Source organism: Meleagris gallopavo, chromosome 16, assembly GCF_000146605.3.
Source record: "Meleagris gallopavo isolate NT-WF06-2002-E0010 breed Aviagen turkey brand Nicholas breeding stock chromosome 16, Turkey_5.1, whole genome shotgun sequence".
Classification (NCBI taxonomy): domain Eukaryota; kingdom Metazoa; phylum Chordata; class Aves; order Galliformes; family Phasianidae; genus Meleagris; species Meleagris gallopavo.
This window is the reverse complement of record NC_015026.2, coordinates 8,687,247-8,714,075: the sequence shown is the minus strand read 5'-3', so window position 1 is coordinate 8,714,075 and position 26,829 is coordinate 8,687,247. Positions and strand designations below refer to the sequence as shown.

At 49.8% G+C, this 26,829-nt stretch overlaps 1 protein-coding gene across 5 annotated transcripts; it reads left to right on the top strand.

Moving 5' to 3' along the window:
* The first annotated feature begins 116 nt into the window (after nucleotides 1–116).
* On the top strand, nucleotides 117–26,829 carry LOC104913413 (phosphatidylethanolamine N-methyltransferase). Of its 5 annotated transcripts, none has more exons than XM_010719578.3 (3): nucleotides 117–2,432; nucleotides 21,476–21,591; nucleotides 21,728–21,996. In XM_010719578.3, exons 1-3 carry the CDS (start codon nucleotides 2,343–2,345, stop codon nucleotides 21,927–21,929), a joined length of 408 nt encoding a protein of 135 aa, XP_010717880.1. In that variant the 5' UTR covers nucleotides 117–2,342; the 3' UTR covers nucleotides 21,930–21,996. The 5 variants fall into 5 exon arrangements, 4 of the variants coding, with proteins under 4 accessions (XP_010717880.1, XP_010717879.1, XP_019476112.1 ...); XM_010719577.3 differs by having other exon boundaries at nucleotides 2,293–2,435; XM_019620567.2 differs by having other exon boundaries at nucleotides 2,297–2,435; nucleotides 21,743–21,996.

The following is a 26,829-nucleotide window of genomic DNA, read 5'->3' as shown; positions in this document are numbered from 1 at the left end:
AGCGGGACGAGGGGGGTGGGCGGGGGGTGCCGCGGGGTCTGCTGCTCTGCCCCTCCCCTGCCCGCCCTGCTGCTCTGCTCCGTGTGGCTCTGGAGGGGTTTCCCCCAAAGTAGGGGTGCCTGCTCTCCGTTCTCCGGCACGGTGCTGTGAATGGAGTTGTGCGGCTGGCAGCAGGGAGATGTTGGCTCTTGTCGGCTCCTGCTGTCCTCGGCAGGACTGGGAACGCAGCAGGTGGCGGTGAGGTCACCACGGCCGGGTGCTCCGTGCCCTCCCCATCGCGTTCCGTTGCACCGCACTGGCTTGTGCAGTGCCCAGCATGCTATGAATGTGAGGCCGAGGTTGCAGGGCTGCCAAGCCACCTGGGGAGCAAGTCGGTGCCCTGTGCATCCTCTGAACAGAGCTTGTTCGTATGGGACACAGCAATAAACCCCTGGGCTATGTCTGCAGTTGGAGCAGATGCACAGGGATGCTCAGCATCAGTGCACACAGTGCTTGAGATGCTTTCCATAGCCCTTCCTGGCACTCACTTCTGCTCAGTCCACGATTGCATGCTCCATCTACGTGGCAACAGCTGTGTTTGCCCAGGATCCAGCACAACAGGGTGCCTCAACCAGACCTGGGTGCCCATGCAACTCTCATACACCCTGATTTTGGGGCTGTGCAACTTCCAAGCAAGCAGGATTTGCCACCAGGAGACTCTCAGAGATTGCAGATGCGGTTATTTATCACCTGTCAGGGAGGAAAGGGGAAAGTTGAATGTTCTGTGCTCGTTCTGTTGTCTCAGTAACTTGCAGAGACAGCTCATCCTAATGGGTTTGTTCCCCTTTTATCCCTATGAGCACACGCTAGGCACAGACCAATCTGCTTCCTGCTAGCAGCAGCAAATTTGGTTGTTGAGGAGGGGAAAAAAAGGTGAGTGCAATGTTAATGATGTTGCCAGACAGGAGTTAGTAGGTCAAGAAGCTTTTGTTCAATCTGTGCTGGTAGCGTGCACAGCACTGTGTGAAACAAGAGGAAAGAAGCTGTCCTGGTCTTGTGGGTTTGCAACTGAAGTGAGACTGGACAGTTTGGTCCTGGCACCAGTGGTGTGCAGGTTATATCTTGGCAAAGCTCATTTCGAAGGGATTTTGAAGTCTGATGACAAATATCTGGCCAGGTGTGACAAGAGGGGCTGGAGAAGGTAGGAATGGGAGCAGAGGGTCAGGACCAGGCTGCGGGGGCTCTCCCCTTTCTTCCTCAGTGGGATGGAGGTGCCCCATAGAGCTGGGGTAGTCAGTGCTGGCCTGTGGGCAGCAAGCAAACCTCTGTGAGGATTCCCCTGACTGCCCATACTGAAGCAGCCTTTGCTCTTGCCCTTCGTAATGTGGGCGGTTTTCTCATTGTGAGGGGACACCAGGTCAAACAGCCCCTCTCCACAAATCCCACCACAGCTCCAGTCCCTTTGAAGAGCTCAGAAGCCAGCGGGAGTTTTCTCTCTTGCACAGGCAAAGCAAAGGCAATGCCTTTTCCAGCCCTTCCTGTCCTCTGGCATTGAAGGACTTGCAAACACAGCTGTGTTTGGGAAGCAAAAACCTTCCACGTCTCAATGTTGTCTTGATTTCGATTCAAGTGAGGGAAGGGCTTGGGCTGGGCCAGTTTGCCGTTTGTTTTCACAGTTTTGGGGGAAAAAAAAAAGGTGCTGGTTGTTTTTCATTGAAATACCACTGCAGGGACAGGGGACAGGGATGGAGAAGCAGCATGGCTTACTCCATGTAAAAATGCTGACAATGTCAAGGAGCTGCCCTGGGAAAAATGTTTCTTTCTTAAAAGGAAAAAGAGAGAAAAGCAGCAAGCTTTAAGGTCTCCTTTTGTTGCTGTTAAATAAGACAGGAAAGTCTTTTGCAACTGCTAACAATGCCAGAACATCCCTGTGCAATACTGTGGGCTTGCATCAGCTTTGCTTTATGGAAGGCAAGTTGGAAGCTGATGCAGTTCAATGCTCAGAGTTTCCACGCAGAGCAGCACTCCAGGGACAGTCCTCATCCCGAGGGTCACTGGGACACAGTGAAATGGTGCTCCCTTTCCTGCAGCTCAGAAACAATCTTGGCCTTCCTAGCTGACCCGGAGTGCTGATGCACATCCTCACTGCCACAGGGTCTTTGCGGTGCCCATGTCCTTCACCAGGCTCCATGAGAGCCCAGTGTCCCCAGAGCATGGGAGGAGTTGGTCTGAAGGTTCATCGGCTCTTGCAGAGCATTTGATTTGGGATGAAGTACCCCATCTTTGGGTACAACACTCAGTGCCTCTGCAGGAACTCTCACCCCCATTAACTGCCTCTTTGCCCCCAGGTGGATGTGACAGCCATGGCGCGGGTCTTCAGCTATGTGGATGTGACTGATTCTGGCTTCATTGCAGCCGTCCTCTCTATCGCCTTCAACCCATTCTTCTGGAACGTGGTAAGAGCTGTCTGAATGCTTTCTTTTGTCAGCTGGTGTAGGAACTGTGGGCTGTGCTGAGTAACCCCTCACCCCCACCAAACACCCCAAGAGCATTTCTCCTGCAGGAGCTCTGTAGTTCTTACCCTGGTGCAGGTGTTTTTTGTTCTGGGAACTTCTCTAGGAGAGGAACTGCTTCTGGAGAAGTTTGGTGGAGAGAGCTGTGCTCAGTTCATAGGCACTAGAAAAGAGTGAACAGGGAGTTTCACTGCTGAGAGAGCCCTGGCACTGTGGCTCCTGGGGATGGCAGTGGCTATGACATAGCAGAGGTCAGGAAAAAGGGAGCCAAAGCAGGATGCAGAAGGAATTAGGAACTAAGCTCAGATGAGGGGGCAGAGCAATCAAACCCATCCTTCAACCATCTGCTGCACTCCCATCCTGGCAGCCAGGCACTGCTCACTGTACGTGGTGAGACATCAGTGGCACAAGTGCCACTCATACCAAGGCATCAGTGGCATTAACTCCTGCAGGGGTATGCACCAGGCCAGTTGTCCACTGCTTCCCATCCAAATATGTTGACAGGAGGTTGCATGGTTACAAGAAACATAAACAATCACCCAAAAGTTAACCTGAAGAAATTTCCCCTCCATCCTTCTTGCAAAGTCTGGCAAAGAGCTGCAGAGGTGGCAGTGAGCCAGCCCCAAGTGTGGGCAGGGGTATCTGTGCACGGTGATGCTTACTATTTTTGCAGGCACTGTATTGCCACTGGGTTTGGTAATGCTTTGGGAACGGAGAATGGAAAAGGTTTCGCTGCCCTTTATTGATGTGCTTTGCAACCTCCCTGCAAGAGCAACGGGATTCATCTCTGGCCCTGTTGTGCAAGCATTGCAGAGCCAACACACCAGGCAAGGAGCCCAGACCAGTGAAAGCACAAGTTCCTGCAGCGTCCTCGGCAGCACAGCTGAGGTCTGGAGACGAAACCTTCTCCCTGCAAGCACTCATGGAAACGGGATGTCATCGCAGCCAAGATTCCTGAAGTCGCTGCCAAACCTCCCCGCAGTGATTCTCACCCTGGGGAAGTCTCCTTATAAAGGCCTTGTTTTTCCAGAGGGGGAGGACTCGGCTCTCTCTGAGCGTGGGGGCTCTTGAGATTGTCTCACACTGGGCTTTGGAAAAGCAAGGCTCTCCTAGCCGTGATTCACTGTGGAAACCTCCGTCGGAGTTCTTTGTTGCAGCCTCCCTAATTTTTCATGCAATTCGTTATTAAAAAGTCTCACAGTGTCTGAAATGCGAACTAGAATAAGCCACATTATTTCTACTGTGGAGTCATCGTTTAGCATAAAGAATCAATGAACAAGAAGATTCAGAATGTGGTCTCTGGGGGAAGAGATCAGCTCCAGCAAGAAATTGCATAAAAGGGAAGGAAAAAAAAAGTACTTTATTGGTGTCTGCTGCTATGCCTGTGACTCGCTCGTTGCCTGCAGCTTGGGAAATAGTGTTGCTATTTGGATCAAGACTTCAGCTGCTCTTAAAGTACAGGGAAATCTGATGTAACAGCAGGAAGTTCATTGCTCTGGGTTTTTGCTGTCCCCTTGCAGCATCTGAAGAGCATTGCCGCTGGCGGCAGGTGGCACTGCAAGCAAGTCGTGCAGAGCTCCACCTGGGAGCAGAAGGCATCTGCATGGGATTGCAGTGAGCAGTGATCTGCTGCGCTGATGGGGAGTTCTGGGGAGATGAGCGTGGCACAAGGTGCTCCTGAGCTGCCAAGGGCCAGGTGCCTCTCGCAGTGCACATACCACCATCCATATGCTTGTGCTGCCCTGTCCCCAGGGCTTCCCTCTGATGTTTTCAGGCTCTGGCTCACACCAGTCACAGCTTGAAGGCTGTTGCAGAGGTGCTGTGGAATCTTCAGCCCTGAGCAAGCCCCCGCTGTTGGTGCATTTTAACAGGAGTTAAAATTCCATCCCAATATTTTCCCTAACCTGCTTCCTCCACCTCCTCCCAGTCCTTTCCGTGTGATCAGCATCTCCTGCCTGCACCAAGCCAGCAGCAATTCTTTCCTTCTCCACACCCCCGCACAGGCTTGCTTTGTCTTCTGCTCTCTGAGTTTCTTCTCAGCTGCTGAGATCATCTCTGCATCTGAATTACTTTGTTTGAGCTTGCAAGAGCCTCAGTGTAAAGATGGTTTCTGTGTTGTGCCAGGAACCCTCTGCTTTCTCTGCTTAATTAAGTAAACCGGGACCCTGATCAAAACACCTCCTGTGCATGAAATTCCTGATTTGGACAGAAACTGGGTGGGGATGCATTGATTTAGTTCAGCATTTTAATTCCCCATTTCTGCTGAACTCCAGCCAGGTCTGCTTCTTGCAAAGTTTGGCGCCGGGTTGTCCTCTCTGTGTAGAGCCTCTGAATAAATACGTGCTGGGGAAACCCCGGCTCAGTGGGGGCTCGGGCTGTGCGTGTCTCAAGGCCACGGGGGGAGCGAGCTCTGGCTGCCCCACTCTCAGCAGTCACAGGGCATTGGTAAGCAGCCGGCATGTTTCTTCTGGACAAACACTGCGGTGTTTGGAGATGAAGCACGGCTGATGGAGGCTGTGCAGTAGCGTGGCTGCAGAGCAAACCGTGGTTCTTGTTGATGTAATTCTGTTTAGAGAGCAATTTAGAGAACCGGAGCCTATGAGGGACAATTTGCAGGACTCCAGCTGGGATGGGCTGGGCTGGGTTGATTCTCCTCATATTCTTCCCAAGGGAGAAAAGCCCCCCCAAAAAAACCTCAGGTTCCCCTCCTCCATGCAGGCGTGTCCTGGAGGGATACCATGAATGTCCCCCTGGGATCCTCAACTGAATTTCCCACCAGGCTCACATCCCCCTTTCTCTTTTCCCTTCTCTGTGCAAATCCAGTTCATCCCCAGGTGACCCCCAGGTTATGTTATCCATGGGACAGCTTGGATGTATTTCCGCGCTCCTCACATTTTTTCCTCTCCACCTCCTGCCTCTGCTTCCCCACCCACCAGAGCTGTTATGGAAGGAGCTGCCGGTGCCACGCTCCCACATGAGGCAGGTTGCAGGCGAGGAAAGTGCCTTTCCCAAGAAAAGGCACTTGAACTGGATGTTCAAAGCATCCAGGAGACCTGAGCCACAGATGTGCTGTTGAGGGGCACCCGATGAGAAGGAGGTGTGTCACTGGAGCCATGCCGTAAAACTTTAATGAGTTCGAGGAGGCAGAACCTTCAATAAATCCCATCTGTGTTTGGAAAGCTGCAGGACGATGGGAGAAATTTCCCTTCTATTGGTAACTAGGGAAGATATTAAATAACAGCTCCTCAGGGACAAACATTTCAAAGCCAGGAAAGGCAGACAACCCGCATATTGGAAGCTTTAGAGAGCTCTCTGAGTCCTGGCATATGGGGAGTTTCTAGAAAGCTGGAAGGTTTCTGACACTGTCTCGGTAGCAAACAGGCACGTGGCATAGCGGTGAGCCAGGTAGTGTGACGTCCATCACCACGCAAGCAGGTTGAAGTGGGGAGCACATCCATCCACCAGCAGTCCTTTTCATGGGCTGAGCCTCTTAAAAATTTATGGCTGGCGTCACGGCCTGATTTAGAGATGGCACATCTTCAGTTGCTGTGTGAGAGCGTGCTCTTCCCATCACCTCTTGTGACCCTCCGAAATACCCATGCATCCTGTAGGAATCTGCAGGGCAAAAGCTGCAGGTGTCAAGGTTGGGAGTGGGATTAGCGTAACTTAGCATGATTTATGAAAAAAATAGACCCCATCAGGCAAATGTGATTTTATTCTTCAAGGTTGCAGCTTTTCCTGTTCAGGGTAACAAGATCTCTGTTCTCGGCTTCTGTCAAGTGTTTAAACTGCATGAGGTTTTGATTAAAGAAGTGGTTGCACAGGGACCTGAGCTGACAACGCCTGGCTCCTGATGGATGCGTATCTCTTGGTTCATTTATTTTTAATTTCCCTTCCTTTTCTCCTTCTTTGGAGACTAGAGAAACCTGCCAAGTGGATAAGAAGTGCCTGAGTGGGGTGGAGGGGGAGTTTGCAGGCACTGGCAGCCCAATTTCACCTCCTTCTGACCACTTCTTGCTAAATTTGGAGAAGGTGCCTGCCTAAACCTCCCCACGCTGCTGCGAGCTGTCAGGATTGAAACCTCCAGGAGCCAAACCCAGAAACCTTCTGGGGGCAGGAGAAAAATGCCTTATGCTGTGGGATTTCAGCAGCTCTGGCTGCTCGTCTCACAGAAGGGAAAGATTGAGAGGTGGCTTGATTGTGGTGTGTTAGTACCTGGCTGGGGAAAGGAAATTGCAGGGTAAGAAATAGCTGTCAGCCGGCAGCAGGGCGAGGGCTGGGGCGGGCTGCTGGCAGAGGGGGGCCCTGCACAGCTTTGTGCATTCAGCACAGGGCGGGGTTGGATAGATGAGCCAGCTGGAGTGGGTGATTTAATGGTCTCTTCTGCCTTAAAATTCTGCAAATCTGCAAGAGTTTCGTGATCTCCCTGAAAAGCCTTTGCCTGCGTGTAGCTGTGGGTAAGAACACGAAAACAGCCCTCGACCATCTTCTGGAAAGTGCTTTGAGATCCTGTTGTAGCAGCCGTGGCACAGTGACAATGATTATCTGCTTATAACAGATGCTAGATCAATAGCGGAGCTTGAAGCTACGCTGCAAGGCAATTGACTGCAGAAAGCAATTCTTTATTGGGGTAAAGCTGGCCTTGCAACAAGGCTCAGATTCATTCTTACAACTCCAGTCTTAAAATGTCACCACCAGCTCTGATGCCTTTCATCCTTTGTGCTGGGAGAGAATGCGCATTATTCATAATTGGACTCTCTACCAGGCAGGAATAGTCGTTTTCATTTCCTACAATGCCTGAGAAACAGTGAGGATTTGCTTTTTTTCTTTTTTTGCCCTTCCCCAAACAGCACTTAGTGGCAGTTTTATTCTGAGTGACTCGGTAACGCTTCCCACTCAGGCGGTGGTGGCTTTGGAGCGATGCTGTAATCATGTTGTGAGAGTGCAGCATCGATTCCCATGGCCACCTCGTAACGAACGCCCCAGGACTGTTGTGAGTCCACCATCCCCAGGCCAGATCTGTAGTGCTGCACCTGTTTGGCTGCTAAATTTAGTGTTTTCAGTGTGTCGACACCACTGAGAGACACATAACAGGTTCCAAAACCGGGTCACATCCTCCAGCCTGCTGGCTGGAGTGACACAATTAGGAGCACTGTCACCCTGGTGCCCAGCACCACTGCCCTTTTCCCTTCAGAATGCCAGACTGGTGCTTTAACCCCACAGGCTGCTGGCAGCCAGGCTGGAGTAAGTCAGAACATGTACAAAAAATGAAAATATACATTGAAGCTAGAAGTGTCCATTCATTGTGCATCAGAGGATTATGTATAGGCTCTAGACGTTCCTCTCTGTCCCTCTCCATCCCTATCCAGTGTACTGCAGCAAAACACTCCTGCAGATGAGATGCTACTCAACATTGTTAATCTGTGAAACTACAAGTCTATGTCCACCTACATCCAAAGCAAAAAATGCAGCCAGAAGCAAAAAAAGAATGTGGTATTATCTACCCACACAGGGAGATGTGAAAGCCTACTGGGCAGCCCAGGGCTTTAGAAGCATTTCTTCCCCAAAGCTTGGGTCTGATGGCTATGGGCTTCTGAGTGGGAATCCCAACATCTGCCCTGTGATGTTGGCTGTACTGGGACTGCGCAAGGGCTTCAGGCAGTTTCCTGCCACAGTCACAAATTGAGCTCAGTGTTCTCCAGCTGTTTAGCAGAAACCTGCCCAATTCCCAGAAAGACAGGATCTCCCAAAATACGTTGCTCTGACGAAGAAAGGCAGAGACATGCAGTCTGCTGGGGCATGGGGTCAGGCTGGATTTAGGCTGCTGGCGCTCAGGGATAGCACTGTGGTTGAAGCATGCCCTTGTTATTTCTGGTTTTCTCGCCTCTTGATGAACTCAGAGGGGACACATCTTCAGCTGCTCACATGGCTGTAGGAAATGAGCAGTATAGCAGATTAGTAAATGAGTGAAGCAAAGCCCTCCTTTTGTTTTCCACCCAAATTTTATTCCTCATGGCAGAAGTAGCTGGAAATACCACTTGGCAGACGAATCCCACATCCCTGCTCTCCTGCATGAAACCAGGTGGCTCAACAGCCCGATCACAGCAGCGTGAGCTGGGCACTGGTTGCTGGTAAATATCAGGAGCCTTTTTCAGTTAAACAAATGCCAGCAACTCCCAGTGCTGCCTGCCTGGGCTCTCTCCCTTACTTCCCTCTTTCTAAGGCATCCTCCCAAAGCTTTAAACTGATGCACTCTAACCTGGAGACAAACAGTGGTGTCGTGATGTTGCTGGGGAGCACTGTGGCTATGAAGCCTTCCAGCAGTGGTTTGGGTTGGTGCATTGCAGAGGGATGGGAACAGCATTGTGCCAGCCAGGCTGCCCAGAACAAGGGCTTTAATTTTGGAGGGTGGCCTTGGAATAGCCCTTCCCAGCAATGTGCTGGGTGATTTTTCTTTTCCCTGTCAAGCCATCCTCCATGCTTGCTCATATGCAGGGAAAGAGGGGAACTCTCTTTGAAAATTAAGAATTAGGTTGCCAGAAAAGCTGGCAGCCCAAGGCTTCCACAGCAGTGTGCATCTTCATTAAACTTTCCTCATCACCCAGCAAATTTTGGGTCAAGAGGGACTGACAGAAGCCCTTGATTTTCCCATGCAACATTGCAATCACAAACCTCTTCAGTGCATTACCTAGCTGTGCAACTTTGACAATATCTTGCTTTTTCCCCCCCTGCAATCCCTCTTTTTTCCCTCTCTTCACTCCTCCAGATAGAGGATAATGCAGCCTTGGGTTCATTTTGCAGGTTGGGACGTGCAAGCAGCATCCTTGTCTGGCTGAAGGGCTTTCACTCGCAGTCTATGTGGGCACATTCATATTTTTGGTGTGATCCTTTTTATGCATTTGGGAACAAAAGTCTGAAGTGGGTGAGATGAAGATGGGTTTTAGCAATTTTCTCTGCACTCAGCTGTTGCAGGAAAGTCTGACCATCAGGGCTCGTGAAACACCTTCGTCACCTTCTTTGTGTGGTGGGAGGTTTGCTCATTATCTGATTTGTGCTTCGCTTACAAAGGAAAATGTAGTTGTAGCAGCTCCTTGCCATAAAAGAACAAAGACTTTCAGGGAAGGAAAAGTTCCATGCAGCTTATATGATCCTCTGCAGTACTCTGTCTACTTTTCTCACCTCCAGCATCAGCTCTGTACTGCGTGATGTTATCCATGACCACCTCTGGCTTGAGCCTCTCCCATGCTATGGAAATGCCCCTTTTAGAAAGACCAAATCGAGTTTCCTCCTCCTTTTCTGGGTGAAGGGAAGAGGGACCCAAAATCACCCCACATTGCCACGATGTTTCTATTCCTGCCTCTTCCTCCAGAGCTGTGTTTTCTGTGGTGAATCCAACAGTAGATGCTTAATCTGTAAAATCCCACTGAGGATTTTGCACTGGGGAAAAAAAACAACCTTTCAGTTGATGTGTGGATTGGGGTGGGAGGCTGATAGTTTTCCAGGGCTCTCGTGTTCCAGATTGATCTTGGAGTTCAGATAGCCCTGAGGTGGAGAGCCAAAGTTTTCTACAAGGGTTCAAGTGAAATAATAAAAATCTATATGCTCACAGTGGTGAGAAGGAAGCTACAATGTGTACCAAGCATCAGACATGAAGAAATTACCTCCTCCACCTCCCATTGCCATGGTGAGCACAGCTGCATATGCATGCGTAACAGCACTGGAGTGATCCCAAATCAGATCATCTTGGGGCACGCTTGGCTGTTCATACTAAAACAGAATGACCTCAGACGAGATACAGTATTTTTAACTATGAAGCATTCCTACTAAGTGCCCTTTCCTGTTTATTTTTACCAGGACATTGTTTTAATGACTGTAGAATTACTCATTTGATTCCCAAGGCTGGAGAGCAGAAATGAATTAGTTTCATTTCAAGACTTAGTCGTGCAGTCATTTTCCAGAGATTGATGTACTCGGAAGCCAAAGTGAATGCCTTACCCAATTGAGGAACATTTCTCTCCTGCCTGCAGCCATCAGCAGAGGCGTGGGTTCCTGGTATGGATGCTGCTGGCTTGTTGCAAGGATACATGGCACAGATGCACTCAGCCTCCCCATCCACAGCCATGCGTGGCTGTTGGTCCATTCTGTGCTTTGGTACAAATGCGTGAGTGAATGCAGCAAGTTTGGGCATTTTGCATGGCTTGCACACACATCTCAGCCTTGGGCTTGAGGCTTCAAAACAGAGATCATTCGGAGTGCAGAGATAAGGATCATCAGCTATTTGCTTGGCTTTGGGGTTGTTTCCTTGCACTGAGCAAAAGCCTAGAGGCACGTGGTTGCATCTGGTGCCTCCCATAGTCACCCATAGGAAGCACCAGCAAGTCCAAGGGGTTTGGTTGTATTTAACCCTTCAGATTGTTATTACAAGTGTTTTTCACTTCACACATTGTCTAATAAGCAGCTCTACGTTCCCAGTATGACTAGAATCAATCTGACTCCTTTGGAACCCAGACAAAGGTGCAAACACTGGTTACAAAATTGAGATGAGCCCATTCATTGCTACATTACTTCCCAAAGCAGCCAGAACAGGCTTTCCAGGGCTGGGGTCCTGCTTGTTGTGCTGGGCTGTGTGAACATCTCATCCCCAAGGACAGGGGAACAGAGCTCGGCTGCCTGCGTTACATAAAGATCACATTGTCCCTCTCTATTGTTGGCCACTGGGACAACGGCAGCATCACAAACATACGTTGTCCTCGGCGCCGTGGGAAATGTTCCCAGGGGAGGCTTAGCACAGAGCATAGAACACGATACGCTGAGCACTGTGAGGATGGGGGCTGAGAGCCACACCACAGAGCAGCGAGTACCGATCTTCCAGCGAACTCTCACTACTTTGTGAAGGGGTATTGGGTTTCCATTGCATTTTGTGCTTTACTGGGTATATTTATTCTCTCCCTCGCCCTCCCATTGTGGCCTCTGGGAGAGTGAGGAGTGAGAACACACTGTCCAGAAGGATGGGTGTGTTGGGAGTCCTTATTAGCAGACTTATTCCAGAGAATTAAGCCCTAATTTCATAAAAGGGCAAAGAGAGAGTGGCTACAGCTGTGGGAGAAGCAGACCAGCTTTGTGTGTTGTTTGCAAACAGGACAAGAAGTCCTGCTCCCAGACTGCTGGTCCTGCCCATTATCGCATTACGACCAATAATTGTAGTAACTCCTTACTTTTTAAAACAGAAATTACACAGTAGTTCACAAGCAGCCACTCCTGCCTCCTTGTGCTATCACTTGTTCCTTCACTTGTTTTGTTTTTGTGCTTGGGCAGGGCTTTACAATGTTCCTGATCTTCTACCATGTCACCTTTTGGCAACCCCGCTGCACGGTTTGCCTCTGCAACGCCCGTCATTGTTTCTCTCTGAATTAATTGTTGTATGTAATTGCGACCTGCCGCAGGACGCTGCCTTGCTCTATTAAAAAGAGTGATGCTAATGAAGAACATTGGGTACCATGTTACAGGAGAGCAAGGCTCGACTCTCTGGGACTCGTACTCTGCGTTCTGTTATTGCAGCCCAGGCAGAAATGGTGTTTCTGTCTCTCGTCAGTCACTGGCTAATGACTGTAATTTTTACTTGCTGAGAAACTCTGGGTATAATGGTCTTTATTAACAGATACAGGAGATGCTACCAGACCTGCATTATGGGCAGAGGAAGAAAACAACCTCTGCGTGGAGGCAATTTTATTATTTATTTGTAGCAATAGGAGTGATCCTGAATTAGTGTCAGATTCAACAGTGTGGCTAATGAGCAGGGTTGAGCTGGAATACAAGCAAACCTATTAACAACAGCAAACTGCAAAGATGATGCCTGGGCCTGCAAACCCCCACAGCAAACAGAAGATCTCGGTCAGCATGTGGGGCTATGTTTGTGTGCTGATGTGTTTGCATCTTGAGATGCTTCTGCTTGTGAATCACCTCCAGCCCTCCTCCAGTCCCCTTCTCCTTCGCCACCTCCCATTGCTCTTGTATGCTGGATGAGCTGGAGCCTCTGATTTAATCTTTAAGACAACAGAGTCTAAGTATCTCCACTCCCATGGGTTATGACTGCTGAAAGAATCGCTTGTCTTGAAATAGCGCAGCATCCAGCTTTGGTTTTCAGCTTTGAGTGGCACCTCTGCAGGTTGGAGACGTGGTTGGGAATGTGGTGACAGAGGTGGGTGCTGCACTGCAACACAGGTGATGTGGGAGAGCAAGAAGCCATAGCGTTAGCTGATATCTCCAGGGCAGCTTTATAGCAGTCTCTTTGCAATTAATCAGAGGCTTCGAGAAATGTCAGAGCCGTTAGCTGACCTCAATCTCCTTTTACCTGGAACTAGAGAAGGCTTGTCTCAGCTCGCTAAGAGGATATTTCTTGCACAGGATGCATTTGCTGAAGACTGTCCACTTTTATTCCATCTGGAATAACTGGGTTTAATCCGACTGGTCTTATTTGCAGTTGTTACAGAGGTTTAAACTGCAGGTTTGCAGCAATGATTGGAAAGCTTTGGAAAGCAGGGTGGATGCTTTGTGACAAAGATAGAAGGCTTTCTGCCCCCATCTAAAACCAAACCCAAGGCACTGAAATCTGCAGCAACTTCAGAAAGACTTGACCTCAGCACCGTGGGTCAGCTGTGATCCAGGGCCTGATTTGGAAACAACACAGCAGAGTGGAGGTGCGAAAATAGAAGGGAAGTCTTAAAAAAAGAGACATTGACTGCCTCGTAACGTGGCATTTGTACTGAGAGCTTGCTGACAGTGTGGTGCAGCACAGAGCTTCTCTTTACATATCGATGCCAGATCAAACATCGTCAGTGCTATTGTTGGAGTGCTTTGTTTAAAAATGGGTCTTCTGGGCAGATGGCCGGGTTCAGAGCAGCGTCTGTGTGTATAGCACTTCAGGCACCTTCCCCTGCTTTGCTTACTTATTGCTGCTGGAGTATGAGCAACAGAAAAAAACCAAGCAAGTACAGGATGTGAGATGGGCAGAACAGTCTCAGTCCTCAAGAGATCGACGTGCACCTTTGCTTCCAGTCGGCTTGGGAAGGTGCCTGCTTGACAGAGTGCCTGAGCAAAGTCAGACCTGTTTTTCTCAGGGAAAATGCTCCAAAAAATGTATGAAAATATGAGATGTGTGGTTTTCTGGCTCTGGTTGAGTGTGAGCCAAGACATCTGAGCACAGAAGATGTGAAAAATAAAATGTGCAAAATCCCATCAGGGAAAACGCTTCCTCATCCTGCGTGCAAGATGCTCATCTGGCACCTGAGCTGCTCATCCGAGATGGGTCCCTGTGGGCTCCAGCCCCGTGTACTGGTGCAGGTGCAGCCTTCGCCTGTCGCTATGGAGCTTATTTTGTTAGGATGCATTTTCAGTGTTGGGCCATCCACACCCCATCCCGGGCTGGGAATGGAAGGGTCTCCCACAGCCCATGCTGCGCTCTGGAGAAATCATTATTTCACAGCTGCTTTTTCCATGGGCTGTGTTGGCCGGCAGGTCCTGTTAGGGCCGTGCAGTGTGAGCCCTGCATGGGCTACAGGAGCTGCTGGTAAGGGCTCCAGATGCCCACTGCCAGAATTAATTAACTCAGCTCATCTTGGGTTATGCAAAATCACCTGCCTTCAGCTTCCAGCTCCTCGGACATAAATCATGAGCTCCTTGCCTTGAGGAGAAGCTGTTGAGATTTTGTGTTGGAAATTGCTAGCAAGTACAACCCATATTCCATGTCGGTTTTGTTTTTATTGAAGAGGAGAGGATATGGCTCATGGAACATTTGCAGACCCAGGCTGCCTTGGTGTTCGTTAAGTAGGGGCTTGTTTTTATTACAGTCAGCTAATGAGATGGTACTTTGACAAATCACATAAACACTATTAGACAAATGAAATTTATTATCTAACTGTTTATCATGAGTGGATTCAAGGTAAAGACTCGTGTGGAGGTAATCTCAAGGGACAGCTTTGAGGTAAAGCGTACCCAGTCCTTATGAAACCCTTATCTGTTTACCTGCCGACTCGTTTTCTTTCCCCAACCCAAGGCCGTTAGCTGAGGTGACCTGTGCCATTTCAGTCCAATTACTTTCACTAGAGCAGGATGTGGGCTTTTTTCCTAGGCTAAACTCATCCATGCTTGAGACAAGCTGGATTTCCATAGAACTCATCTTTCCAATTCTAAATAAACAGTCACTCTACTCTTCTCTCTGTGTGTCAGAGTCCTCAGACTGGATCCTGTTGACCCCTCGTCTGCAGCACGCTGGCTTCTTTGGGGAAGAGCTGCTAGAAGAAGCACTTCAGCACTAATTTCTTCCTCTTAACTCCCCCGTTTCAGCAGCAGCTTTGTCACAGTGACACAGATGAGTCCCACAGCTCCACAATGCCTATGCTGCCAGAGAGGAGGTGTCCTCAAAGCCACCGATGGCCCCACACCACCGAGGCTGGGTGGGCTTTGGAAGGAAGCCTGACCTTCTTCTAGCTTCTCAATATTTATCTTCTTTAGCCCGTGGGTGCTCTCATTTTCTGCAACCTTTCATGCTTTCCACATGCATTTTTGTCCTCCATGAAGCTATCTGTCACCTGTGCTCACAGCCATGCCGCTCCAGCTGGCTGTTCTCACACCGCAGTGTCTTTATGCAGCCAATCCACATACCACGTAGTCTTTCCTAAACCCCACTGTTGTTTCTTTTGGCAAGAACAAACAACAAATCCCCACACTCAAGGCCCATGAAAGGCAATGGAAAAGTCTTCTTCAGTCGAACCAGCGTCTTCCTTTTGAAGCTCTGGCAGACACGGACCAGCTAAGCCTTTCCACTTGGCTGTGCCTCGCTGACAGCTGTTATTACCATCATACAGATTGGGAAAGTGAGAAAACTGACTGCTGCAGCCTCCCAGGGTGGCCTTGGGACTTGTGTCAGGACTCAGGGAGCCCAACACCCCCAGGCTCTGCCCATGCCCATGCCCATGCCCATGCCCTGCTCTGACTCTGTGTGTGGCACAAGCTGTCACCCACTGTCTCCATTGTCTGCTGCTCATTACTCCAGGACTGCAGCAGCCCCTCTCTGGGAGCCAAGGGCACACTTCTGACCATGCTGGCTTAACTCTTCACCGAACACCCAGGGGCTGGTACAGCACTTCTGCCATTGTTCTCTGCCTCAGCAGAGAATGGGATGTTGCAAACCCCACTCTGTCCCAGCCATGGGTCTGCACTGATGCTGGAGGTACTTTGACACTTGGATTGTGCCTATGTCTCATCTCCTCTTGGTGCATTATCAAAAAAAGGCATTTACAAACTAAGGCTCTGGCTTGTGTTGCCGTATGGCTTCCATGAAACTGTTAACACGGTGCCTGTCTCTTCTAATATCTCTGCAGTGTTTTAATTGCATGGACTGGAAGCTGCTGCTCCAGCACTAAGTGGGAGAACTTTGCAGGGCTTTAATCATTTGCTAAAAAGCTTTCGGGCTCCATTACCATCTCACAGCATTCTGTAATTGAGTGCCTGGGAGTAAAGAAGCCTTCAGAGCAACAGCTCGGATCCTGGATCAGACAGTTCGAAGCTCCAGTGGCTTCCCTCAGTGCAGGAGGAAGCAACTAAATGACATTGAGCTCTGTGAGGTGATGGCAGGAGGCCGTGGGGCAGAAAGGGGTCTCACAGCTGCTCTCAAGCACCAGCTTCTCCTCCCGTTTCTGCAGAGCATCCGTTTGGGGACAGCTCGGCAGGTGCAGGCGGGCAGTGCAGGGTGGCACATGGCATTCAGTCTGCTGAGCAGTGCCACGGGTGGAGCACAGCTGAGAACTGGTGGCTAATAGCATACAAGAGGTGGATGAGGGATGCATGAAGAACCAGCCTGCTAATGGCTGTGGGAAGGAGGACATCCGTTGTTCATCAGTGGTGCAGGGACAGCAATCCTTCCTATCACCACCACGGCTGCACGGGGAACGTGACTGAGGGGAGGTGACTGCTAATTGCTGCAGCGAGTCAAGGGCTGTTTAAGCAGCTAATTAATTCCTCCTAATCAGCCCTTGATCTGTTGAAAACTGCATGGCATTATCTCTTCTGCTGCAACACCTTGATAATTCCTGTCTTGAATGGCCTTCACGGAGAACATATTTAAATAAACTCAATAGAGATTTCAGACAGATAGCAACTATAATTACCAGCTTGTACAAATTAAACCATGGTTTGTTCTGTTCTTTTTCTCCTGCCTTCGCTGCCCAGAGCTCCTGCTAATCATGTTCTTGCTGCCAGTGGCACGCGGGTCCCCGGGGCGTTGCTGCGCGTGCCTTTGGAAAGCCTGCGCCGTGCCCAGTGCTGGGGTGGGCAGATGGGGCTGCACGTGGGCATCCAGCATCCCCACCATGCTGCTCCTGGGCTGAGATGTCAGGGAGTTTGGGAAGGGAGACAGCAGCCTGGTGATGGAAATAGCACATGTGGAAAGCAGTATGGTGCTCCCCAGCATCAGCCCTGCCTGCTTTCCCCATCCTACTTCTGAGGTTTTAATCCGAGGTTTTCTCCCCTTGGAGCTGCAGGACCACTCAGAGGAGTCCACGTCGGAGCTTACAGCTTGACCAAGCTGTGCTGCCTTTCAGCACTCAGCAATAAACCATCTGCACCAAGCGCGCGGTTTGTTAGGAAGGATAAGGTCAGGCCACACTCATTTCCTCTGTGGTCACTTGGGACAGCCATAGATGCTGCCTGCTCTGGCATTTGGCAAAGGTCAGTCAGCCCCAGTGCTGCCAGGCATGCAATGTGTGCATTTACATTGAGCCTGCTCAGTTATTCCTGCCCTGCCTCATTGCACCCTCCCTGTTCCATGTAAAGCCTCTGAGTGCCTTAGTCAGAGTTTGGGTGCTCAGGCGTATCTATTTTCTCCCATTTCTTAGACAAATGCAATAACTGCAAGCAAGGTCATTTTCTGGCACCCAGGCTGTGACAGAGAGCAGAGAACGTCATGCTGGTTTAATGAGGGAAAATGGATTTTTCATAGCAGGGGAACAGTTCTGTTCCCATGGTCTCTAAAGGTGAAATAGGAGTACCGTCACATTTCCTGCCCTCTCCTCGCTCTGTGAGCTGGCAAGGACACATCTACTACTGTAGGAGATGCTCACATGGGGCCAACGAATGGGCCAGGCTTTCCCCTGCCCCAGCAGCAGCACAGAGCACAGTGCCCAGGGAGGACGTGCCTGGGGCTGCCCAGGGGAGCTCAGACAGAAGGGGAATGTTAAAAAATTTGCTCAGGTCTCTCTTCCATGAAGGTTTTTTAGTTTCAGCTGAATTGTCCAGGCATCCAGGGCTCAGTCTATGCATGCATATCCTCTTAGGTCTGAGGTGCCCAGATGCCAGTCGGATGAACTGATTATTCTTTCTCTTGGCTTTTCATGAAATGTTTGAGTCCTGTATTTCTTGGTGGGTTGTTTCCTGGGCCCTACATGATGGAAAATACTTTGAGACAAGGTACAATGGAGGCATCTCCTGTTCATTGTCATAGAATCATAGAATGCCTTAAGTTGGAAGGGACCATGAAGATCATCTAGAAAGACCACTAAGGTCATCTAGACCAGCCACTGACCCATCACCATCACGCGCTAAACCATGTCCCTGAGTGCTACATCTACCACAGAATAATAGAAGCATAGAGCATAGCATCATAGTCATATTTTAGCCCAGAATAGTTCACTCACTCTGTGCCAACAGCTTGGTCAGGGCAGAAGTATCCCCAGAAGCAGGCAGAGCCCCCCAATGCCTCAGTTTCCCTTTGTGAAAGAGAGCTGCTAATCCTTCCCAGGCACTCCACATGCCTAAATTCACCAGACCACACGGTGTTCCGGTGCTATGGCAATGGGGCAACGTGAGGACAAGACCAGCTGATTAGCATTGAGATGCAACGGTGAGCCATTGGGGTATCTGGTTTCGTTCCCTACCTCTGGGGCAAGCCGGATATAGAAAATATATATATGCAAAACAGAACAAAGTCTCTATTTCAAAGCTGGCGTTGAGCAAATTAAAATGTAACGTGTTCAAAAGCTCACTTCCTTGGATGGCAGACAAAAAAAATCAATTTCCTTGAAACAAATACTAAATATTAATGAGAGGATATGGTCTGCCATGCACAGAAAGCTGTAAAGATCATTTCCCGTTGATCAACTGCAGAGGCGAGCTCATGAGATGAAATTGTTTTTCAAGCAGATATTTGTGGCCCGTCTCAAGGCAGCTCAGGAAGGTTTACCTGCCCAAAAAAAGAACAAGAAACTCAGAACATTTCCTTCTTTGTATCAGGGCAGCCACTGGGGATGTGTGCCTGTGCTTTCATTTTTGTTTTCATGTTAGCCCAAGTGGCTGGGGAGATGTCTGGGTTGGTGTGCACAGCAGTCGACACGGCGTTATGTGGGCAGGGAATGATGCCCAGGAAAATGGAAAATGCCAAAAGCAGAGCATGGGACCCAGCAGCATAGTCAGCTCTGCAGCCATGTCTGCTCGCTGAATTATTTCTATAATGAGCATTGGGGAAACATTCAACAGTCTCTTACACCCATCAGCAAGATTCCTAAAGTAAAAGCACAGGCTTTTGGAGAAAGTCTTGGATTTTTCTATTGTTTTGACTCTTGGGTAAGGCAAGAAAGTTGGTATTACTCTGTATCCAAACAAGGAGGCTGGAAAACTGAAAACACTCGGACAGCTGGCACATGGGGCTTCCCATTCTGATGCCAAGATCGCTCAGGTTGCCCAGGCACAGTGCTGGGAGCGTGGGCAGCCAGGCAAAGCCTAGGGAACAGGCACGGCACCGGGAATAGGCTACAGCCATGGAGGATGCCAAAATCATCTCGTATCCGTCATGCACTAAATAAAAACACGTTGGCACATGATTCTGTAAAACCATAACGCCAGCTGCGTAACCGCAGGTTGAACAAGAGCTAATATTAGCCAGCAAACAACTAAAATTAGAAAATCAGAAATTGAGCCAGAACTAATTAGCTGCTCAAGGAAACAGAACCAGAACCAGAACAAATTAATTGTTAGGAAGCTGAAATACCAGTGTGGGACCCCTCGGGAAGCACAGGCTCTTGTTCGGTGGTGAGTCGTGTGTGAGCTTCTGGGGTGCTTGGGGAAGAGCCCCAGCTCTGCCCAAAGGCTGTGGCAACCCAAGAGGAGGTGATGCATTGGTGCACCAGGAGCAGAGCCGACACAGCTGGGACAGCTCCCAAAGGGCTCAGAAATGTTCTTCATCCACCCTGTTTTGTAAACCAGCACTATGGCAAGGGGAATTAACAAGACCAACAGAAGAGCTCTACTCAGCCCCACAGTGCTGCCAGCTCCACTCCTGCCACCGGCTGAGATGCTCTGCAACCCTCCCAACACCGGCCAGGAGCTGCAGCCATGCAAGTGCTCTAGGATAATTTCCAGGGAATTAAGGAGCTCACATAGATAACGGGCACGTGGCTGCATTTCTCATCTGTGACTCAATCACCTGTATGGTTACTTCTTTTCCATTCCGAACCCAGTAACTCACCCCATGTTTCTTTTCCCCATCTTGCAGCGTTCAAACAGCAGCTCCCATTTTAGCAGCAGCATGACGCACGGTGTTTTAAATTCAATTTAGAATACAAACTATTTATACCAGCCAGAAAAAGGCAGCGAAGCAGCTCTCTCTGTCATGAGTGGATTTGTAATTTCGGAGCAATCATTGCATAACTAATTGAATCAGCTCTCAGCATGTGAAATCAGTGCCCTGCTTATCGGAGGTTTTCATCTCACTCCCCTCCTGAAGCCAGCAGTCCCCCTCTACTTTGTGCTTCTGCATCAGCCTGGGAAGAAAGCAGCACCTGCAAAGCTGCCCTTCTCTGCTTGCTGCTTAAATGAAGCCAATAGATTAGCAAATGCACTCAGAATAGCTGTATTATGGGTGCCCCCCAGAGCTGCCCATGCGAGGGGCTGAAGTGTGTCTGAAGCTAATGAAGAGCCAGCCATGTCTGAGAAGCAAATTGATGTTCAGCCGTTCCCCCGACTCCTGCCTCTCACTTCATTGCCTGGGTGTGCTTGGATTGGCTTGAATTCAGGGTCTGATCTAAACCATAGAATCACAGAATTTTAAAATGGCTGAGGTTGGAAGAGACCTTAAAGACCACCTAGTTCCAGACTGCCGGCCATGGACAGGGTTCCATCCACAAGATCATGCTGCTCAGGGCTCCCATCCTACTGGGCCTTGAGCACATCCAGGGATGGGGCACCTGCAGGAATGGGGCACATACAGCATCTCTGAGAGAGGGAGGGCCACAGTACAGGATCTGAAAATGAAACCTAGAAGAGGCAATAAATATACCTGTAGGCATTTTGAGGGATACAGAAAGGCAGAAAAGTTAGTCATGTAAAGACTTTGGTCTGATTTGGGGTGAAGATCCTGATTGTGGTGATCTGGGTGGATGCAGACCTCCAGTTCTGGGGAGCAGTTCCAGCCACCTCCATGCAGCAGCATCTTGGGGTGTGAAGGGCGCCTTACTTTGGGCAGGGGGCCATCAGCTTTTGCTTCTCTGTAAAACCTGGAGCTCTTTTGGAAGTAGGCTGAGAGGAATTATCCCAGTAGGTGTGTTCCCACAGCTGGATGTAGATCACAGAGCCTGGAAAAACAAACTAGGGTGTGCATCACCTGCTCTGGATCTGTTTTTCTTCTTCCTCTCAGGAGCCTAGGACTCTTCCAGTGGCTCTGGGACAGCCTCGGCAGTGCTCTCACTACATTGAGTGCCTGTTATACAAGCCAGGGACCACTAAGGTTGATGTGAAGGAGGCTTTCTGAGAGCCAGTGCTCAGTGCTGCTGGCTTGCATGGTGGACAGGGAGATGTTGGCATGGTTAGAACCAGGCTTTCCTCCCAGGCTCCATTTAAGCCACATCAAATCAGTGATTCCTGGAGCCATTGCTCTCCAAGCAGCAGTGGGGCTGTGCACCTCCAACCACCTCTTCTGTTCTCTATCGTCTCTCCAGGTAGCAAGATGGGAGCACAAAACACGGGCACTCAGCCGAGGCTTCGGCTCTCCACACACCGCCTGCTACTGCCTGGGCATTGTTATCCTGCTGCTCAACTGCGTGCGCAGCCACTGGTAAGGAGCTCACTCTACTGCTATGCATAAATGCAAAGAAGTGCATCTGCAAGGCAGGGTGATGAGGGACATCTGCTCTGCAGTGTTGCATCCAGCCTGTCTATCAGCCTTATGTGCTGTTGGTTTATGCCTTCAGCCAGATTTATTCCAGGATTTGGAGTTCTGCTGGCAAGCAGAGAGATGAGATGAGGTGGCTATGTTCAGGAGAGCAAACCATCAGCATCAACAGCCATCAGACACCACAGGTTTTCTTGTCCCTCTCTCTCAGGATGTTTCCCCTGCCCTGTGTGCAGTCCAGGTGGCAGGAAGGCTGTTTGCACAGCACGGATCATATGTAACAGCAAAATCTTTTAATTTTCTCATGGAAACTATAAACAAAATTAAACCTGTTTTTAAGAAGCTGCAGTTTCCTGAGCAGAAGAGTGGGATTATCTGTGCACTTAGCAAGCAGTCTCTTTAAACTCTTATCTGTGATCTGTTTAAATACTACCTGTGCTAGCTAATAGTGTTGTATGACTGATGCACTGTACACCATGGGAATACGCCTTTTGACGTTCTGAGTGCAGCAAAGAGGTTTACTGCAGAAGATTTCCTCAATGCCAGCAATTTATCTGTGATCTGATAGGCTTTATCTTCAACGCTGTTAGAAGAGACAGACTCTACTAAATTTCCAGATTCAATTATGCCAGGGTCAGAGCTAATGGGTTGTTTAGTACTTCAGGTAATTTCCCAGGCACAGAGATCTCAGCTTGGAATTTGCACATGTAGTTAAGAGTTTTGCCTTCCTGGAAGTGACACCGAGACCTGCTCTTGCCCTTCTGCATTTGTCACAGCTGCTGCTTATTGCAGAAGCCATAAGAAAGCCTGGAATGAATGTGGCCATAATTGAATTCAGGCATTGCAGAGGGCATGTGTGTGCTCTGCTCATGTCTCAGTGACATTGTGTGCTTGGATTTTGTTGAAGTATGTCTCAGCAATCTCTTGCACAGATGAGATAGCTGCTTGTTGTCTGGGAAGCGATGCAAAGCTTTGTGCCCAGCCTTTAAAAATACAGATGTAGAAAGGGCAGCATCTGCTCTCAGTAGTCCTGCTGAGCTCCGGGGTCACTGTGTTGCACTGATAGGGCATGGCTGGGAGAGACGAAGAGGCTGACCTGTCCCAACATTGTACCTCCCACTATTCAAACAAGGCAAGTCCTTGCCAGTGGGAGCAATGGAATGATTTCAGGATGAGCACTGGAGCTGCAGCTGCTGGAGATGCCCTGAGATACACCTGGACAGCTCACTGCCTGCATGCCCAGCTCAGCCTGCTCACTATGCTGCATCCCAAAGCTCCAAATAAGCCTTTGAAACTCCTCTCTGTTTGCTTTGAAGGTGTTTTTGTTGGGTAGGGGCTGCAGGTTGGCATCCTGGCTGGAAACCCCTGTTGCAGGGCCACATAGCTGCTTTGCCCCATGCTCCATGCAAGGGTCCCCTCCTCTGTCCTGTCCCCACTTCAGCGCTGTGACAGTCTGCAGTTTCCCTCCAGATGGATACCTCAGTTGGAAGAGGATGGATATCCTATGCTTGTTAAGCAAGTAGGTGTTTCCCAGTTCTGAACTTCATTATCAGCCTTGATGTGTTTCTGAGAAATAATCCAGAACGACCTGTGACCAGTGAGGACAAGCTTAGTCAACGGCACAAGACAGACTTCTTTAATTGCTTTGGTGCGATGACGACTTTCACAACAATCAAGTTCTTTCTGCAAGAAGCAAGGAATTTCCATCAGCAAGGCCTTTATCAGCGAAAACACCTCCTGAACTTTTGAACCATTTATCTGCACCATTCATTACCCAACGGTTTATGACTGTTTGACATAGGTTGTGACAACCCTTACAGTCCTCCAAATTTCTGTTCAGTGTCACTCTCTCCTGCACTAGCCTCCTTGTTGACACCACATTGACTGCAAAAAGCCACTGGTGCTGCCTTGGAGCTGTTCCATGCTCCCCTTTGAACGCTTTTGCAAGTTCCCTGGCTCAGAGCAAACACATGCAGGTGCTTCTGTACACAGGGAGCTTATGGACTTCCCATTTTCAGGATCTGGGGCATTTGTCTGAGCTATAAGGCAACACCCACACACATGTGGAGGACGTTGCAGATGCAGAGCAGAGCTCTCAGGGAACCCGGTGTTGTGTTGCCTTCGGTCCAAGTGAGCTCGATGGAGGCTGTGCAAGGGCAGTGCCTTTGGCACCATGCTCTGTCTGCTCAAGAGAAAGAATCTACCCTAGGAGGGGTCTTTGACCAGGAAAGGGATGTACGCCACTCCCCAGTGTTGCTCCTCAGCTTTACGCTCAGTGCTGCATACTTCCTGGCTCTTGTGTCAAAACAGAGGTGGTGTAAATGGCACTGACAGAGTGCTTTGTGCAGAAATGACCACGCTCTGATGAGAATTGAGCCTAAAGCAGCCAAAGTCACCTCCAACATCGTCCAGGAAAAGCCCCAGGTGGCCCAAAGCACTCCCAGGTGCCACTGCCAGGCAGGGGAATAAGCTGCTGCTAAACAGTGTGACCTAAATAACTGACAGTGGTGCAAGCGAAAAAGCAAAGTCATTATTGGCAAAAGAAGCTGTGAAGATGATGACCAGGCTGACAATTGCTGATGCTACCGGTAGGACTATTTCAGCATTTGTTTTTGTAATGAACAAGGTCTTTTGTTGCAGTGTGCATGCGGCACTGTTTGCTGCTGGGCTCCACTGGGTGGGTTCACCCCCGTTGCCTGCTATTGCCACGAGGAACAAAGCCTCCAGCACGGGGACGTCCCGCACCTCTGCTGCTTCCCGCTGCCTCCTGCCCCTGGCCCAGTTCTGCCCCAATTGCACTTGCCCAGTTTCCAGGCTGATTTTTGGGATCATTAAAGGAAGCATCACAGCAGCGACCCAGTTTGCTTGATGAGGTCTTTGCCCTCCTTTATAGGGAAGGGATTACAAAATATGGTCACTGTGGGTCCCATTTTGAGGGAGGCCTGGAGCTCCTCTCTCCATACGGCACTTCCAGGCTTGCTTCATGCTTCGTGTGGCTTTTTGGGATGTACTTAGGCTGCGTGGTAAGCTCTCTGGTATTGCAGTCACCTCTTAACTAAATGAACGCCTGCTTCTACAAACTCGGCCAGTGCCTCCAGTACCCACAGCATATTTTTCTCACCCTGGTGCCCAACACACCACAGGTTAAAACCACTTCCACCTGCGTGACGTCCACATCCCCACACTGCAGGGCCATTTTGGGAGTGTTTTTCCAGTTCATGTACTTTATTCCCACGCAGCAGCACCACCTGCGTAGCAACAGATGAGTGTCTGAACGCGCGCCTCTCTGTTTCGGGAAGGGTGGGCCAAACAGTGCCTGTTGCCTTGGCTCCCTGGTGCAAAGCTGGCCAATTTGCACAACTGTGGTGGCCACTGGCTGTTTGCAGCCCTCAGGAATTGGTCAAATCTGCTGCTTTGGTGGATTTGGGTTTTACACCCGTGCCACTCACACTGGAAAGCTGGCAGATACTCATGGGGAGATGTTGGAGGAAGCATCATCCCCTCCTCAGAACTGGGGGCACTTTCCAGAGCCCCCCCAAACACAGGCACCTTTAAGCCAGCAGCCAGGGGCGTGATTAAAGTAGGTCACAGCCCTACTATCTCTGCCCTGTAAGAGAGGAGCTCCTCACCATGGCAATCGCTCCGCTCAGCGCACAAAGCGTTTCCAGGTACTGGGACAAAGCATGGCTCTAATTGGGGTCCTCTTGGGCGCCGAGCCGGGACACTGCCGTGAGATGTGGCCAGAAATAAAGGCTGCAGTGAACGTGATTCAGAGGCACATGGCAAAGGGAACGGCTGCATGACATGGAAGGAGACAGCCTCTGCCTCTTCCTCCTGTGCCAGGAGGGTGAGCCTCAGAGCTGCCGTGCTCCCCTGCCACCCAGGAGCAGTCAGAGATGCCAGAATAATTGCTGTCTCTGACAGCTCCATGCTGCTTGTCATGGCCCGGCATCATAAATGCTTAAAAGGTTTATTTACCAATCCTGAAAACTCCAGTGTGCATCATGTTTAATGCAAATAGAATGTGTGTTTAGGAAGATATAAAGCATCACTCGAGGGAAAGGCAGTCCATTATCTGCATGCAAACACCTCCCTCTCTAGCTGTAAGCGGAACAGCAGGGGACTAAGTGGGACATGTTGATGAGGGCAGCTAGTGCAGCCATACCAAAAAAAGGGGGAATGGGATCATCTGGAGCAGGGAAGATGGCTTTGCCAAAGCAAACCTCCATCACACACTGGTTGCAAAGCTGATTTGTGGTCATCTCATTCGTGTCACCTTTGTTCTTCTTGTACTCCAAAGCCAAGCAGAGTCATGAGCATAGGAAAGGGAAGGCTCAAAGATGCGTAATGGCACGATTCCTGATCACCCTGAGCCAAAAACAGCCTCTGAGCAATCACTTTGCACACAAAGCCAGGCTGCGCTGATAGCGGGGATGCAGGCTTGGGCTTCGTCACAGGGGACACTTGTGTCTCTTAGTAATAAATACCAGGGATGTCATGAAAAGGGATGTGAGGCTGCTGCTGCTTCACGATAAGCCAGGATGGCACGTTTCCGTCAGCACTGATTCTAAGCTGAACCAAACTGAAGCTGGTGAGCAGAGGGAGGTGTGCTGGGCACTGCAGCAACTCTCCCAGTTTCTTTCCTGCTCTCTCCCAAGCACGTGATATTTATTCAATGTTTTGCTGCTTTGCTCCAGTCCAAAGTGAAGATGAAGCATCTTGCTGTGGGGCCTAAAAGCTCCCAGAGAGAAGTAAATCTTACAGGAAAGAGCTCCAAGGAGAACAAAAAATATCATCCAAGTTTCTAAAGCATAAGGATGAGGAATCATCCCTGGCTTTGCTCGATGTGTGCCTTCCATCTGCCTTCTTTGCAAGGTGTGCTTGCAGCCACATCTCTGGCAGGGCTCTCAGCTTCAATTGAGGCAGCAAAAAAGACTGAGGGATTTGCAAGACTCAGAGAGCTGGACGTGAAAAAAAACACATCCCAAATGCTGCAGATAACGTCAGAGCAGTTGGCAGCCCTGCCTGCAGCGTGGCGGAGCAGCCAGGGAAACCACTGGGCTCCTTCCACGTGAAGATCCAGGAGCACGAGGAGGAAAGGCTGTGCCCAGCAGGCAGCAATGGCCAGAGGCAGGTGTGCTGTTATTCCACTTGAATTTCAGCCTCCAGGGTGCCCATTTA

Bases quoted from the DNA above. Each gene is read 5' to 3' on its own strand.
- LOC104913413 (XM_010719577.3), top strand. From the start codon at position 2,343: ATGGCGCGGGTCTTCAGCTATGTGGATGTGACTGATTCTGGCTTCATT. The intron at 2,436-21,475 runs GTAAGAGCTGTC...TCGTCTCTCCAG, and splicing joins ACCCATTCTTCTGGAACGTG to GTAGCAAGATGGGAGCACAA. The intron at 21,592-21,727 runs GTAAGGAGCTCA...TTATGCCTTCAG, and splicing joins AACTGCGTGCGCAGCCACTG to CCAGATTTATTCCAGGATTT.